The sequence below is a fragment of the Crocodylus siamensis genome, chromosome 4 (genome assembly GCF_052110815.1).
Source record: "Crocodylus siamensis isolate JL-2025a chromosome 4, ASM5211081v1, whole genome shotgun sequence".
In the NCBI taxonomy this organism is placed as follows: Eukaryota; Metazoa; Chordata; order Crocodylia; family Crocodylidae; genus Crocodylus; species Crocodylus siamensis.
Genome location: NC_143398.1, coordinates 81,825,521 through 81,842,314, shown reverse-complemented (window position 1 = coordinate 81,842,314; position 16,794 = coordinate 81,825,521). Strand labels below are relative to the sequence as shown.

The following is a 16,794-nucleotide window of genomic DNA, read 5'->3' as shown; positions in this document are numbered from 1 at the left end:
TGCCCTGTGGAAGACCAGGGAACCTGCTTGTAAATAGATACACAAACCTCTTAATTGAGGGCTTCTTCAAAATGGGACTGAGCGAGATGAACTGATGCTGCAGGAAGATGGTAGAAGATGACAGGCAAGAGATGGCAGACATAAGAATGGGGACTGGCATAAACTGTTCAGAGGTGGGTTCTGAAGAGAGCTGTGATGACGGACACTGATGGTGACAGAGACAACAACAAATACAATGATGAGTGAAAGGACTGGGCAAACAGGCAGGGGAGTTGGAAGGGGGAGGAGGGAGGAAATGCAGTAGAGTCACTGAGATCCTTTGCACAATTGTGACGGTTAAAGGTGATGGTGACAGGCAAATGGGTGCATAGAAACGTGAGTGCATGGGACAGTTTTGTAACAGGAATAAGAATGGTGTAACAGTAAAAGTGTGTTTTGGACTCTCAAGTGAACCACAGCAGTCACAAGACAGGTTGGGGGAGGGGGGAGAGTGTTTATTTATTTATTTATTGCAAAAGTATAGTTTGTGCTATATTTAAATACACAAGTGCTGTTTAAACATGTGTTTGTGCAGTTCCTGTGCTAAAACTTGCAGCAGTTTCAAAAAGGAACAGTGCCTCAATTCTGAATGATCTAAGCCTGTGGGTACCGGTAGTAATTTGCTTATATGCAAACTTTGCCCCTCTTTTTCATGTGTTCAGGGAGAACAAGGTCTAACAGTAAGGAGGAGAGGAAGAAGTTGGTGGGGGACAGGAGGCAATGGGGCTTCCTGATCTCCCTAGATTTATTTTTCCTGCTGTAGCAGTGGAAGGGGGGCAAATTCAAGACAAATCTCCAGTACTGAGATTGGTGGAAAATTTTAACAAATTTGTAAATTTTCCATATACAAAATCTAATTATTGGGGGGGGGTAATATAATCTAGTTAACTTTTATATTTGAGTAAATATGGTAACTATAGAATCCTGTGCTCAGAAGCACTTTTCTTTTGAGCTGATTGAAACCATCCAAAGACTGGGTGGACTTGTCCCATACATGCTGTTTTGTGCCACTGAGGTCCACCCCACTGCAGACCTCTGCAGAACTTACAGTGAGTTAATTTCATATTAACAACATTTCTGTGCCTATAAACATCACAGTTTTGGAAGGGAGGGCCAGTGGACACAAAATCTACAACTGTACAGTCAATTTGAAACAGTGTAACCCAAACCCAGAAACAGTGAAAACTGCTATGGGTAGCCCTCAAAACTGCATATTAATGAGGATATGCAGATAAAGAATACAGCAAGTTATCATTAAAGAACATCATTATAGGTGAACATGCAGAAATAGGGTTAGATAAAGAAAAATGTCTGTATAACTTTATATTTTGTGTTATGAATTTTGTATCCACAGAATCCATTGAAGTCAGTGAGGCTGTACTTACACGGGGGCGGGGAATCCATAAATGTGGAGCTTGCTTGAGGGACCTAAATTTGACACTGCAATAGAGCACACGGTGCTGTTTTCAAGTTTTAAAATATATTATGGTGAGCATAGGCGGTCCCTTTAAAAACTGGCTATTTGCATTATGCATATTGGAGAGCAGGGAACTGTTCCAAGGAATAGTTGAAGCTAATTTCCTGATACAGGTTCTTTTTCTTAAAAAGAAAAACAAATGGGGCCCACCTTTATCGTCCCAGGCAAGACCAAAAACAATTTAAACAGGTTTTTAAGCTCTTTTGCTTAAAATATTCCCTGTTATTCAGTTGTTTTAACTGAAGGGGTCAATTTAGAAAGGGGTCATGATGGTATACAGATGTTGTATTCAATATACGTATAAGACCAGGAGCAGACATGCAATAGTATTTCCCTCATAGAATAAAATTAGTACAATTATAAGGATAAAGGTATAATACAACATAGGTTATAGGCAATGACTGGTAAGGAGTTGTAAAGCAATGGGAAATGTTTTGTTTTTTGAAATAAGTCAAATTTGAGGTTTAAACATTTCTAATATTTAAAACAGTCTACATTTACTTTTATAAGTGAAAAAGTCTCAATAAAATCCTTGTTTTATTCCCTAGGACCAAGTGGGTGACTTGAAAGAAATGTGTGAGCTACTTAAAAAAGAGAAGGCAGAAGCTGAGCGTAAATTAGGCAATGTTAGAGGGGTAAGTAATGCACATGTGTTTCAAAATGTTGTATTAAAATTGAAATTTATGGGATTACTAATCAAAATTACAACTGAGATGCTTATAATTGATCAAAAGAAAATTAGAAAAAAATAACTTTGACAGTTATCTTTCATTTTATGTCCTTGTCGAATTGTCAGTGGAATTATTGCCATGAGTAAAGTTACTTACACACTTGAATCTTTGTGGAACCAGACCTTAATTTGCCACCTGGATTAACAACTGCCTGCTACAATCTCTGTACCAGAATGAGACTGTAGCCCTGAGTATATAAATATAATACTTAAAAATAAATTAATAAAACTCACTGTACAGCAAAACAAATGGGACTAGGATTTAAAAACTAGAATAGAACTTTGCCTTAAAATGTTAGATAATTGTACCTATTACTAGCAAAGAAAATTTTTTTGTTAATGTACAAGAAGACTGCAAAAGAAGCAGTCTTTATTTTAACCACAAGTACTCTTAACCTACCTTACTGATTTGCCACAATTTTGAATTTGTTTTAACCTTTATGCAAATACTGTAATGGGTATGAAACATACTCTTATTTCATTTCTCTAAAGATTGCTCCACTGTCCTTGTGTTGTAACTGTCATACATGTGGTTCTAAAGATGCAAGTACTTTTAAGAGCCATACTTGTGTATCTTACACTATGCATGGGGTGAATTATGCTATGCCCGCTCCCATAGTTGGTGCTTTGTAGGTTTCCATAGAATGAAAGAGTAGCAAGTAGTGCTATTGGGAGCATTTATATGATTCCCTTTATTCTTCTAGCCTGAGCAGTACATCCCCACCAAGTATGTTACTTTCCTCTGACTGCTACCTCCCAGTTTGCCTGCCTGCAAGCGAGCACTTCCTGTACCAGCAATATTCCACGTTGGCAGCCCAATTATTAAACTGATCCGTGACATCTGCAGAATATTCTTGGCAAATAAAGAGCCAACCTCTTCCTCCTTTCCAAAACCATATTAGAATGTGGGAGCTTCATCCTGAACCTTCCATTTTTTAATGGTCTTCAGCAATTTATAGGGATTCCCAGGAAAAGCTTCTGGCTGATCGGTCAAACTCAAAAACAGCATCTCTGTAACTGCATTACTGAAAATAGTCCCTGGAAGAAAGTGTGATGGGGGGCAGGGTCACATGTGTATGTGACATGGAGGGCATGCTGAGTTAGTTTCTTATTTAGTATGGAAAGAAAATGAAAACCAATCATTAAGACACCAGGCAAACTTGCCAAAAGTATGAAATGAGCTAAGCAGACAAAAAATAAGTGATTTTCAGATTAATACAGTTATACAAAGGAGAAGTTAAGCTAATATTGTACCTGACCACCTTTAACTCCCCCACCCAAAATAGGTACTTGCTTACAGTTTATGTGGCTGGGAGCAAACCTTACACAAGTCCAAAGCTGGGCTCAAACTCACGCCTGTGGAGCCTAGTGCAATACGTTAACCCCTGTGCTACAGTGCCCTTGCAACAATAATTCTGTTTCCCTCATACAGAAGTGTTTTTGCTTTCTTGGGGTTTGCTTCTGTCTTGATTTAAATCTTAGACGTGCCAAGATCTTACTACTTGGGTTTATTTTCTTGTTGCTTAATTATGTGCACACACCATGTGGCAACTATCATTTGAGAGCGAAATGTAATTTCTTTCACTGAAACTAATTAAAAGGCCAATCCTGTCACTTCTTAAACAGGGGGGCATATATGCTGCTAGGGGTGCAGCCCAGCTATAACGGGTACAGCACAGCTTTAATCCCAAACTCTGTAATCATTTGTTGCTTTCAGTACAACAAAACAGGAAAAAAAATAGCCAGAGAACTAAGGAATAATTTCTTGGGATATTTATAGATTTAAAGTTATTTCATTATGCTTTTTTCTCCCTTCTGAATAGTCTGGAAGAAGTGGAAAGACAGTACCAGAATTAGAGAAAACTATTGGTTTGATGAAAAAAGTGGTGGAGAGAGTCCAAAAAGAAAATGAAGATCTGAAAAAGGCCCCAGGAGTAGTCTCTAATGAGAAACTAGTTAGCTTAGAACGTGAAAATGAGAAGCTAAAGGTACTGATTTATCTTTTTAATGACTATTTTATATAGCATTCACTGCATAAATTAAAGCAAAACTGAACAATAGCATTATGTTCACTAAAACATGGCAAACTTCGTGTGTGTGTGTGTGTGTGTGTGTGTGAGAGAGAGAGAAATATAAAATTAAGCCTAACGATCATATTCGGCACCAAAAATGAATTCAGTTGTAAAACCACATATGTGAAATTTGTAGTAGAAGAAAATCTTTGCATGTGCTCTACATACAGGCACTGTATATAGCACTCAAACATGCAGACAAAATGTTTAAAACATTATTCTACCAGCAGTGTCAGTTTATATGAATAACTACTGTAGTAGAATGTTCAGTAGGATAAAAATAGTTGTGACCTACAGATAAATGTCGTGTCTTCGTCCCTGCCCCCACAAGAAAAATGTTGTGACATAAAATCTGAGAAAGTCTTAAGTACTTTAGGGGTTGAATGTGTTAGATAATTTCAATTATAATGTAATTTCCACATGACCACTTGAAAGAGTCTTCCAAGTTGTATTAAATGCATTTTGTTTAATATTATAGTCTGAAATAGAAAAACTGAAACTTCATCTGGGAGGCCAGCTGAGCATGCGTTATGAATCCAAGACCAAAGGCATGGAAAAAATCGTTGCTGAAAATGAGAGACTACGTAAAGATTTGAAAAAAGTATGACTGTAGGAGAGCATCCAGCCATTTGAATGATTTTTTTAGTTTTTTTAAGTATCTTCTTTTGCAATATGGTTGATAACAGAAATATTGAGTTTGCACTCTTGCTCCTCTGTAGATGTTCAAATACTATTTTGATGGATCCTCTAAACCTGGTTATGCTAATTTTGTGGTCCACTTAGATCCCACAGGCTGAGAAGAATTCAACAAAGTCATTACTTGAATGGAAAGCTTTACAAAATACCAGATGCTTCTTCATATACTGTTGATGGATCTAGTACAGGAGTTGGCAACCTCCAGCTTGCCTGCCAGAGCATGACACATGAAGCCATTTTGCTTGTCATGCCACAGCCAGCTCTCAGCTCTGGGCAAGTCCTTGCTGCCAGCCACAGAGCCTAGGCTGCTTACAGCAAGTAGTGGGGTGGCTTCATGCCCTGCGGTGAGCAGCCTAGGCTCTGTGGCAGGCAACAGGGGCCTGCCTAGAGCCCAGGTTGCTTGCAGCAGGCAGCCACAAGGCTGTAATCAGCTGCACCAGGGTTTGGAGCCCCATCCCAGCTTGTTGCCAGCAATGGCTGTATGCACACCTAGAGGAGCATGATGGGGTAGGGGCTAGGACTGCGTTGTCGCAACAAGGATTGGGTCCCTTGCAGCTCCACTGCCGTCTGCCCCTGGCACTTTGGTGCCCTGCTCCTATGAAGAGATACAGGTGCCAGTTGCTGGGGCAACTGCAGTTGGTCAGCTGACCGGAAGGGGGCAGGGCCTGAACTATATAAATGTAATCTAGGCTGAGGCCAGGGAGGCAGTTCCCCTCCGGCAGCCGAGGAAGTAGGAGCTCTGTTGGAGCAGGCAGAGTAGAGAAGCCTGGGGGCCAGGAAAGGCCCTAGTGCGGGCAGAGCCCCAGGGAGGGCCACACAGGCAAGAAGCCCAGAGAGGGCACGACGTTCAGGGGGCATTGACCCCAGCCCTGAGAAGGGGCGCAGAGGACTGGGGGCCAGGTAAGGATGAGGCTGCCTGAGTCCCACAGGAACTGTTGACCCAAGGAGGGAATTTGGGGGCCAGGCACGGCTACGGCCACCTGAGCCCCAATAGTGAGAAGCCCCAGGGCGGGTGCAAGCGAGAAACCCCAGAGTGGGCACTCGCTTTAACACCCGAGGAGGGAATTTGGAGGCCAGGCCCGGCTACGGACACCTGAGGCCCAATTGTGAGAGGCGCCAGTGACAAGCCCAGGGGGCGCCAGTGAGGGGCGCCGGCTGTGTGACAAGCCTGGGGGGAGCCAGTGAGGGGCGCCGGCTGCATGACAAGCCCGAGGGGTACCGGCTGCGTGACAAGCCCGGGGCGCCAGTGAGGGCACAGAAAGGAAACTGACCAAACAACGTCCGGGACATCTGCGAGGCTTGGGGCGTGGTATAGGGGAGGTTGGAGCCACGCATAGCCCATAAGGCTGGGGTACACCAAGTCAATCCATACAGAACAGGGGCCAGGATAAACAAGAGCACCGTGTCTAAGGGGACAAAAGGCAGCCTCCATTATAAAAATAGATAACATCAAAGACGTGGCGGGCGAGAACGAGGGTGCTGGATCGCCAGCTTGGCACAGTAGGGGACGTTGCAGAGATCACGGCCGCTCCTAGGACCCCGAGCCATGACACATGCCAACAGCTTTCATGTTGAAGTTGCGGGGTTTTTTGACACAGCCCATAAATGTTGCCAACCCCTGATCTAGTATCTATCTCTTCCCTCAGATTAACAGAAAGTGAAATTAGTAACAGTTGGAGATAGTGCTTCCTCACTTTTAGTTGACACAACAGCCTATTAATTTTACATGTTGCAGGTTTGATACTTTTTAAAAAGGGGGTGTGAATCCATTTGGCCACAGTGTACATAATTTTGTCTCTGTCTTTGGACAATAGGAGGCTGATGCTGCAGAGAAGCTACGGATAGCAAAGAATAATGTAGAAATAATAAATGAAAAGTTGACTGTGCAGCTGGAGGAGACTATTAAGAAGTTAAATTTTGCTGAAAGCAGAGGCCCACAACTTGAAGGAGCTGACAGCAAAAGATGGAAATCGATCGTTGTAACAAGGTAGGAACTAAATGTAAAAAAAAGCAAAGTAATTTTTGAGTTTGCCTTTAAATGTTTTTAAATGATTTATTCTTTTTTCATAATTCTTATTCTTCCTTTTAAAGCCAGTTTTCTCAACCTAATATTAAGCTCTACAAAATATTCTGTCATATGTTCAATATACAAAAGCTTAGCCTTCACAAACATTTACTCAGCTCCATTGGTCTTTGAGGCTATGGAGACTTTCGTTATTCACTCTAAGCAACAGCAGAATGCTGAATTGCTGTATTGGAAGCTACCTTTTGAGATTCTGCTGTTCCAAATTGTGTGGTAAATATGTTCCTCAATGTCTTACTATGACAACTTCCAAAACAGGGAATTTAAGTAAGGTCAGTAATCTGAATTTCCCAGACTTTGCCATATAAACAGGTGCATAGTGATGATAAATGGGGAGAGGTATAAAAAAGGACATGTGAGAAAAAAAATCCAAACACTTGGCTGAAAAGAGGAAAGAGCTTATTTCCTAAATCAAGAATATGATGATAGATGAACCCCTGTATCAGACAGATTTTAGAGAGAAGGCATGAAGAATGGAAGTATCTGTATGTTATTCCCAAGCTAATATATTTAATAATAAACAGGTGAGGTGGACCTGAAGCTAGTCAATTCTTCCACATTCCATGGAAGAATGTGGATAGGAAAAGAGGTATCATAGTCTTGAACCTTAAATCATCAAACTTCCTTTGTACACCAAAATTAATTTGTCTAGGAAAAACACATGGTCAAAGAATGCTATTATCTGATCTTACGGAGATGTTATTTGTTGTTAACAGTAGTGCATTGTATTAACTGCTCAAAAACACTGTTCATGTTATATCCATTATTATAATTGTCTCATTTTGGCTCTTTTCATTCTCTGATCTATTTGACAGGGAATGAAATCATAATGTTTGATAGGAGAATTATTCTCATTATAGAACTTGATTTCATGTAAACTGTGTTGTACTTATTCAGCTCCTGTTTTATATGTTAGAGCAAACACTCTTTCTGGGAGTTTCATTGATTTCACTTGGTGTACATGTACCCCATGCACACATCAGAACCTTTTGGAAACAGGATCCAGCATGTGCCTTATATATCCTACTTCTCCCAGGAGAATAAAGGACAAGTGACCCCAAATTCACCTTAGTTCCTTGCTACACAAGACAGTGAGAAAAAACTGGAAAATACTGCGTGATGGTTGATTTTAAAATTACCAGATCACAAAACCATGCAATGTGGCTGTATCTTTGAATGATGTTTTTCACTGTTCAAAAAGACTTCAACTATCTTTCACCTAAGGGACGGTTATATCCAGCACAGCGTGCACGTAATACACCCCCCTTTTTTTTCAAAATGCATCCACATATCCTAACGTGCACACACGTGCTGCTATTCCCTTTTCAAGCCAGTCTGCTACTGCTCTATGCATAAGAGACAACCCAATGCCAGATAAGGGTTACACATTTCTTCTTACTCCAGTTTGGTTGCATACGGTGTTGTTCTTGGATCTTCCACACTTGTCAAGTCAAACATTCATCACACTATCAATCCTCTAAGTTATTTCATAGGACCCTGAGCAGATGGGCAACTCTGGTGCCTGCCCCTTCTCACCCCTACTCCCAAACTCTGTGCTGAGCAGCAGTGGGAAGAGTGGCTGCAGAGGTCTGTGGGCCACCAGTTAGACAGCCATGTTTTAAACCTTTGCCTTTTTGGTTAAGTTTGTTTGGTCTGTAACTAAAATATTGTGTTTCTATTCCCTGAACACATGGTTAAACTTGTAGTAGAACTACCATCTTTGTTTTTCAAAAGGTTGTCTGAATAACAGGTTTGCAGGGTGGGAAAGGATATTTTTCTGGAGTAGGAACTTGACTAGTATTGGCAGAATGGTCCTTAATTTCTTCCTTCTTTTTAGGATGTATGAAACCAAGATGAAGGAACTGGAAACAGATATTGCCAAAAAAAATCAAAACATTACTGAACTGAAACAGCTACTGAAAGAGGCAACAGAGCATGAACGCAGCACTGAAAAAAACATACAAGACTTAAAAGAACAAGTGAGTAAAACTTGAGTAAAACTGTGAAAGAAAATTGCTTAAATTTTACTCACTTCTCATTGCCTTTTTTAATCTGATTCTGTTTTCTGGCTCTCTCAATGTCCTGCTGTAAGTTTGTCATTGTTACAGTACCTTCACTGAGTATTTCATACTTTCAACTGTTTGGATTTAAGCTTCAAATTAACCAGGACTTTCTTTGTGTGTAGATTATCACAACATGTGTGTAATATAGCTTACCCTAAATCATTGGTTGTTGTTCTCATTTTTTAAACTACTACTTTTAAACTGCTTTTTGGCAAAATGATCAGTAGTTTTTCTTCAGTTCTCCACTTCTGTAGATTTGCCATTGTAGTATTGTTCATAAGTACTGAGGTATAGATACTGATTTGTTCGCTGTACCTTAGTTTTGTTCTTAATCCATTCAGCTGAGTTTTGACTTTGAGCCTACCACAGACACTTTTTTTTGCTTCAAGAGGGTGATGATTCCAAGGATGGGTCTCTTACAACATGGGTGTCAGTCTCACTCCATGTTTTAGGCTGAATCCAAATCATGAGGCTCCTCATGGGCCATATCCAGCCCAGGGTACGAGGCAGCTGTAGTGGCACCAGAGGGGCCAATGGGATCAGCAGGATGGGCAATGGCTGGCAGTGGCTGGGACAGGAGAGAAGGGGTCACCAGCAGTGGCAGTGGTAGAGCCAGTGGCAGTGAAAGAAGCTGCTGCAGAGCTGTATCAGCACAGCCTTTGCTTACTTTCCTGCTACCAATGGCCATACTGTCCCTGCAAAGGTGCCCCAGATCCTGTGGCTGGCCCCAACCCCTGATAGCCATAACCCCAAATTCCAGCAGCCCACAGGCTGTATGTTTGACACCCTTGCCCTACAGAATTTAGGGGGACAGTTTGATATTGTGTCACTGTTTAATACTCTGTTCTGTAAACATACAAACCAGAGGGTGCATCTACATGTGCACTTTACTGCAGAGTTGGCTAATTAGCTCTGTAGTAAAGTGTCACTGTTGACATGTGTGCCGGTATTAGGACACAGTAAATTAATTAACCCTGTCATAAAGATAGTACTGTCAGGTACAATACTATCTTACAATGGAGTCATTTACTGCTCTGCAACACATAAATGGTGACCGAGACAGCAGCACTTTGAGCCAGGATGGAGCAACCCTGGGCTGGAAGCAGACTTGGGGAGGGTCTGCCATACAGCTCTGCAGTTTCAGCATATTGGTGCGCCAGCCAACCTTTCCACCACCTAATGATGCTGAGTGGAGCCCAGGGCTGACCCCTCCCGAGCCTACTGCCAGCCTGAGGCTGCTACACCCCAGATCAATGCTGCTGTCGCAGGCACACATGTAGACGCTGTGCCCAGGAGCAACGTATTCCAGAGTTTATCAAGTTGCATTAACTATGTGTATATGCACCCAGAGATGCTTCCAAGCCTGTTTTTGCAGATCTTACTGATTTCTTGTTTTTCAGTCTTTATATTCAAATAAAAAAGTTTGGTCAAACTTTTAACCCAACTTGGCAGAATTCCATTAACTATCACAGAGTAATTAACCTCAAGACTCAACTTTTATGATTAATATTTGGCGGTTTTTCCTTTATTTTTAATGTTTGCATGATATTATCCAGAAATATGTAGGCAGTCAAAAGACGTCACAATAAACAGAATACTGAATTATTTTGAAACATTTTAAAATTGAAGTGCTCTATGCTTTGCTCATTTTAAATGAGGCAAGCTATTCATTTAGTATTTTTGCCATACCTGCATGTACTTAATTCATGTCAATTCTTGCTTGTAGCAGGCCCACTCTAACTTACCTTGTTTGTTTTCTCTCTCTCCTCCCCTCTTTAATATAGCCAAATGGTTTTTTGCCATTTCCTTTGCAAGGTCTAAGCCAGCCTGACTTGCATCATTTCATACTTTCTGACCTCCAACACACAGGTTTCTTTGCTAATTTGTCCCTTTTTCTATTCTTTGTGGGCTCTATTTAATGCAAAGATGAACAAGTATTTGGAAGCTATGTTGTAAACAAGGGTAAAATATTTGTAACGTAGGGTTCCAGACCCAAGCAGAAGAGTAATTCAAAAGAGAGGCCTGGAGTAAATAAAGTCCAAGCCACCTTCATTTTTAAGTCCTGGAAATCTTAAACCCCATTGATTTCACTAACTAGCACCTTTAATTTCTAAGAAATATGAACATTTTATAATTGAAAACCTTAATCACAGACCTATTTTTAGACTTCCGTTTAATTTAAATTAAAATCAACTTGTGATTATTTGATCCAAGTTATTTTTTAAGACTAGCTCTTCTGAAAGATCACTCACCAAAACTAGTCTAAAATAGCTTCATTCCCTGGCTGCCTGGAGCAGAACTCTCATGGCTCTCATTTTCAGGAGTATCTGAAGCCTGCCATTATTAGTACCATTTGTTCCAACTCTGCACATGGGAAGATACCATCCTGTAATGAGACAGTTCCCAGTAGTATGTATTTATGTGATTTCTTTAAATATCCAATTTCTTTAATAATTTGTTGTCCATGCTCAGCACCACCTCATGAATGCTTTCTTTCTGTATTTGATGGTACTAAAAAATCCCACAAGAATTTTAAGCAATTTGACCCTGGCCTATTCCCTGTACCCAGAATCCTGCAGAGAGAACAGAATAAGATGGAGGAAAGGTAATTTCTCAGCCATAGATTATGGGTCTGCTCCTACAAACTTTATTTACTCGTATGAATAGGTAATACTTACTCCCATAAGGATTGCAAAACCAGGCCCTATGATTTACTGCTTAAAAGCTTTGTGTTAATTATAATCACCTTTAAACAACATAAAAATAGAACAGGTAGATTTTGTTTTTTACTTAGATCAAGCCATTTGGTTTTGAGAAGTGAAAGTTTACAAAGAAACGTAGGTAGGGAGACGTGCAGATAGCTATCTAGTGAAACTTTTGAAAGTAGAGGGCTAATAGCTGTAATTCATGTAAACACTTTTCTAAATCCTGCTGCATCTTTATGTGCTTAAAGATTTATGAGCCAGATTTAGAAAGGTAGTTATCTAGACTCTTCTGTACATATAGTTTTTCTTAATGTAAAGCTCATAAACTATGTAAGCTTGTAGACTAGTCACAGTAATTTGGTAGATAATTCTATAGAGGCTTAGATATTACCAATATCCAGAGAGAGCAAGTACATGTTTTGTTCTTTTTTTCTTGAATATGTTTATAGTGCAGGTTTTCTGTCCAATAAAAAGTTCTTTGTCTCTTTCTCCAAGATCCATATGGTACACATTTTCTCATTATGCTGTTTTGCTGCTCATTTTTCCCTTTTTGTATTTTATGCATGGGATGATCAAAATGACTTTGAGTTTGCAAGTAGCTTTTATAGATATTGTCATATGAGGTGTTTCCTAATTTGTATGCATGGGTTTGTTTTTTTTCCCCAAGATTGAGCTTCTCAAACATTTTCCTGAAGGTGCTAAAACAGAGCAAGGCCTTAACAGAGAGCTTCAGCTTCTCAGGTGAGTACCATAAGAAAACACATCCCTTTCCAGAATATATCGAAATGAGAATTTAAATATTATTTTTACAGTAATAATGCCATTTCTAGATACTCTTCACAGAATTTGATGTTGTCTTACAGGTTAACAAACAATCGGCTGGAAAAGGAAAAAGCAGAACTAGCTCATCAAGTGGAAATGCACGAGCATCAGAGAGGTATAAATGCAAGTGGAGACTCTGCAAATGGTAACCAATTTCACTACCTGAAAAAGACTTTTCTTCACTCTGTGCCTGAGTCTATCCTCACTCTTGACTCTCCCTGCCATGCTACAGATTCCAGTTAACTGCAGTTACTGAAGAGACACATTAGCAGAGTTTTGGTACAAATATCAGAGCTCTTCTGGCCACATCGCAGATCCTATCTGCTGGAGGCTCACTAGATTGTTGTGAAGAAGATTGGTTGTTGAAATGCATGTGCTTTAATCCTCAGTTTGAACAGAATCCAGGGTATAGTCCCTGTCCTGGAGTACAGCTTTGTCTAGCTTTGCCTCATTATACCTGGAATTCATTCCAATTACAATAAAAGCTTTGTTATCCGGCATGAGTAGGGTAAGCAGGGTGCCAGTTATCTAAAAATTCCGGTTATCTGAGCCCGCTCTGCCCCACGCAGATTCCTTTCCCTTCCCCTGTCCCTTCCCCTGCAGACTTTCCTGCCTGGGGGGACGCATGCGTGCATGCACGCACTCAGACCCCCCCAATTTTTTTTCTCTCTCTGCCTATGCGAATATCAACTGAAAGGGCTCCTGGCAGCTCCTTTCAGCAGTGTCACTGATGTAAGTAACAGAAATACTTGATGTGCGTACTGGATAGACTCAGCAAAGATTCCTGTTGCTTAAGTGAGGATTTGTTTCGAGGGATATTGGAAAGTCCAGTTAATAGAGTATTCCGGTTAGTAAAATGCCAGTTAATACAGCTTTTACTGTATATGGTTCTCTGGTCTTATTTCTTATTCTTTAGACTCCCCGCAACACCCTCCCACCTCAGTAAAGCCAGGAGCATTCTGATTTGCAGTTTAACTTTGATTGCACCTAACTGCAACATTCACCTGAAAACAGGCGCACAATTTTCTGTCCATCATTTCTCTTTACTTGAAAGAAAATATAGTGCAAATCTTTTTTAAATAAAACCAAACATCCTGCATACAGTAACCCTAACCTCTGGCTCACTCTTCCTTCTGGGCACCCCTTCCTCAGGATCTTGTGGTCGTTCTTTTCATTTTCTATCACTGAAAATAGCTAAATGCTCCCTATTGTAAGGCTTCTCCTTCCGTGTCCCAATTCTAGTAATTACTGTAGCCTTTGCTCCAAACACTTGCCATAGGCCTCTTCAGTTGCCTGTTAAGTTTTAATATCTTATTTTTGTCTGGGATGAAGAGTCTTGTCACACTGAAAGGTTTATGTGATGCAACAACTTTATAGTGAGAACAGTGTGATAATTTAATAATATTAACCAGAATTTTAAGTTGAATGCATTCCCCAAATTGCCAAACCACAGTAAAAGTGGATAACTGCTCCACGACCTTTGTAACACTAATTTTGCATGGCATCAGTTGTACACATATTAAATCAGTATGTCAAACACCATGTTTTAAATTATCCACTAATAACTTCACAACAATGAATAGGGCTCGTGGACACAAATTAAGCTGGAACATTATTCAAAGAGAAGTGATAGAAGAGAAGCACCATCGATTACAGCATTAAAAGTTGACCCAAAATAATGTATGCAAACAGATGTAACAGATCTCTTCCTTTCCTAATATTTTAGGATATTGCCACAAGTTGGTTTGATGAATCTCACCTGAGTTCCACCCCCTGCCTCACCCAAGTTTAATCAGCTGCAGTCAATTGTCAGATTGCAGTAGAAAGGAGACTTCAGGGGGCTTTAGAAAGGAATGTTGTTTCCAGTGATTGGGTAACAGGCAAGAAGATTGCTATGAAAGTTAGACAGGGGTTGAGAGTCTACACTATAAAGTGCCACACTTGGTGGGTAGCCTGGGAGAAGCAGAGATCTTTTCATATTTCTTTGGAACCATTTTTCATCATCCATGCCAAGTTAAGAGATGCTAAGAGACTATTGCCTGTCAAGAGCCTTCTCTGAAGGGAAAGTAGCTCAGCAGCATAAAATCTGATATAGTCTCAGGTACACTGACGCAGCACAGATTGTACCACTGAAGGCTACACTGGATAAATGCACGTTAGCAGAATAGTTTTCTTTCTGCTGAAATGGTAACTGTAAAATGACAATGGGCATAGGATTCTGATCAGGTTAATTGTATAGCCTAACTTACAGTGCCTTAACTTAACCTAAATTCTTATTTTTGTAGGACAAGATGAGTTTTTGGGTACAGGTAGAACTGACAAGCTAATGACAGATATGGTTGACCTTCAGACACATCTGAAAGCATCAGAACTAGAAAAGCAGCAACTTAAGGTGAGTACTGCATGTCTGCCATTTGGTTCACTTTTGACCATACAAAGTTAGGTATAGGTTGATGATAGAATCCTTCTTAAGTTTAGTTATTATGTCTCAAAATATTACTTTTAAACTCGCTAGAAGTGTCTGAAGAGACTCTTGTGAATGTGTGCCCCTAGTGTAAGAGAGGGAATTTGGCATTGTCCAATACGCTGAGCAGCTGAAATGTTCCACCATCAAATTGCTCACGCTTGCTTCTTCCCTGGATAATTTGGTAGCCAGTAACTGCCATTCTTTGGCTCTTTCCTTTCTCCCCATATGACAACTGTAATATAGCCAAAGATTTCTCCATCCTGTATGTTAGATTTACATACCTTCCAAATGACTAGGCCAGGGGTGGGCAAAATATGGCCCATGGACCGCATGTGGCCCACCAGTTGATTGGATCTGGCCCACAGGCAGACACCTACCAATTAAGTGTATCCAGCCCTGCCTGTGGTTAGCCCTGATGTGCTTATCCTGGGGCTGAGTCCCACCCAGGGCAGACTGTGCTGTGTTCCCAGCCTCCTTTGCCAGCAGGCACGGCTTCTGAGCAGGGCTCCCCCAGTCTCCAGCAGCTCCTCATCCAGTCCCTGCTGTAGCGCTTGGGGCAGCAGGTAAGAAGGGGAAGCTGCAGCATTGTGGGAAATGGGGTGGGCTCTGCCTACAGCTGACTCTGGTCCTGCTTGTGCCAGGCAGGGGAGTTGTGTGTAGAGGGAGGGGTTGGGGTGTGAAGGAGCTCGGCTGCTCACAAAGCCCTGACCGGCAGGCAAGGACAGACAGGAGTGGGGGAACAGAAGCAGGAGCCAGGGTGCACTTGGTGCAGCTCTGCCAGGAAGGCAGGTGAGAGAAAAGCAACAGCAGCAGAAGCCAACGTAGGTAGGCTCTGCTGTAGCCTCTCCAGGCAAGCGTAGAGAGCTGGTGATGTCAGGTGTAGCTCCCTGCCCCCGCACCCTTCTCATAGGGGCTTCTATTGCTGCCAGCCAGCAGCAGCTGCTTTCCTGCCCTTTGCAGCACGCTGTGACTCAGGCAAAGGCAGCACCGATCTCCCTCCCTCCCCCTGCCTGAAGAGGGGCTGGGCTCAGCCGCATTGTGAAGAGCAGGCAAGAGGGAAGCCCCCACATGTGCACACCCAACCCACCCACCCCCCACCCCCTCTATACCCACACACATACCCAGCACTGTCCCACACACTCCAACCACACACATACACCCACACTGACCCCCACCTACATGCACACAAACCCCACCATACCCACATACTCTACACCTCAACCACACACACCCCTACACACATCCACTTACACCTACTCCTACACCTCCTCACGCATGCACCCACACACATCCAACAGTCCCACACTAACACTGTCATTTTCCCCACACCCACGTATACACCCCAAACACACCCACATACACCAGTCCCACACACCTCAGCCATACACACCCCACACTGACACATACACCTGTTCTGCACCTCCACCCCCCACCAACCATATACTCCCCCAGCCACACACCCCCCACACAATATACAAGCAAATCCATACTCCTATTAAGAGTACTTCCTGGACAAGGGGAAGAGACTTGCAGTGGCAAAGGTCAGGGGCTAGGGGGTGGGGTGCACTCACAGCCCTTAATGCCTCACCAAAACTCATTAAGCAGTCCTCCAGTCAAAATAATTGCCTGCCCCCTGGACT

General features: G+C 41.7%; 1 protein-coding gene across 1 annotated transcript in view; it reads left to right on the top strand.

Annotated features, from left to right (window-relative positions):
- The window catches only part of CEP290 (centrosomal protein 290), a 102,723-nt gene that overhangs the window by 84,819 nt on the left and 1,110 nt on the right, over positions 1–16,794 (top strand). Inside the window, 8 exon segments of the mRNA XM_090042646.1 lie at positions 2,065–2,151; positions 4,070–4,234; positions 4,797–4,919; positions 6,829–7,001; positions 8,935–9,076; positions 12,533–12,606; positions 12,729–12,832; positions 14,973–15,079. Coding sequence (XP_089898772.1) covers positions 2,065–2,151; positions 4,070–4,234; positions 4,797–4,919; positions 6,829–7,001; positions 8,935–9,076; positions 12,533–12,606; positions 12,729–12,832; positions 14,973–15,079 — 975 coding nt within the window.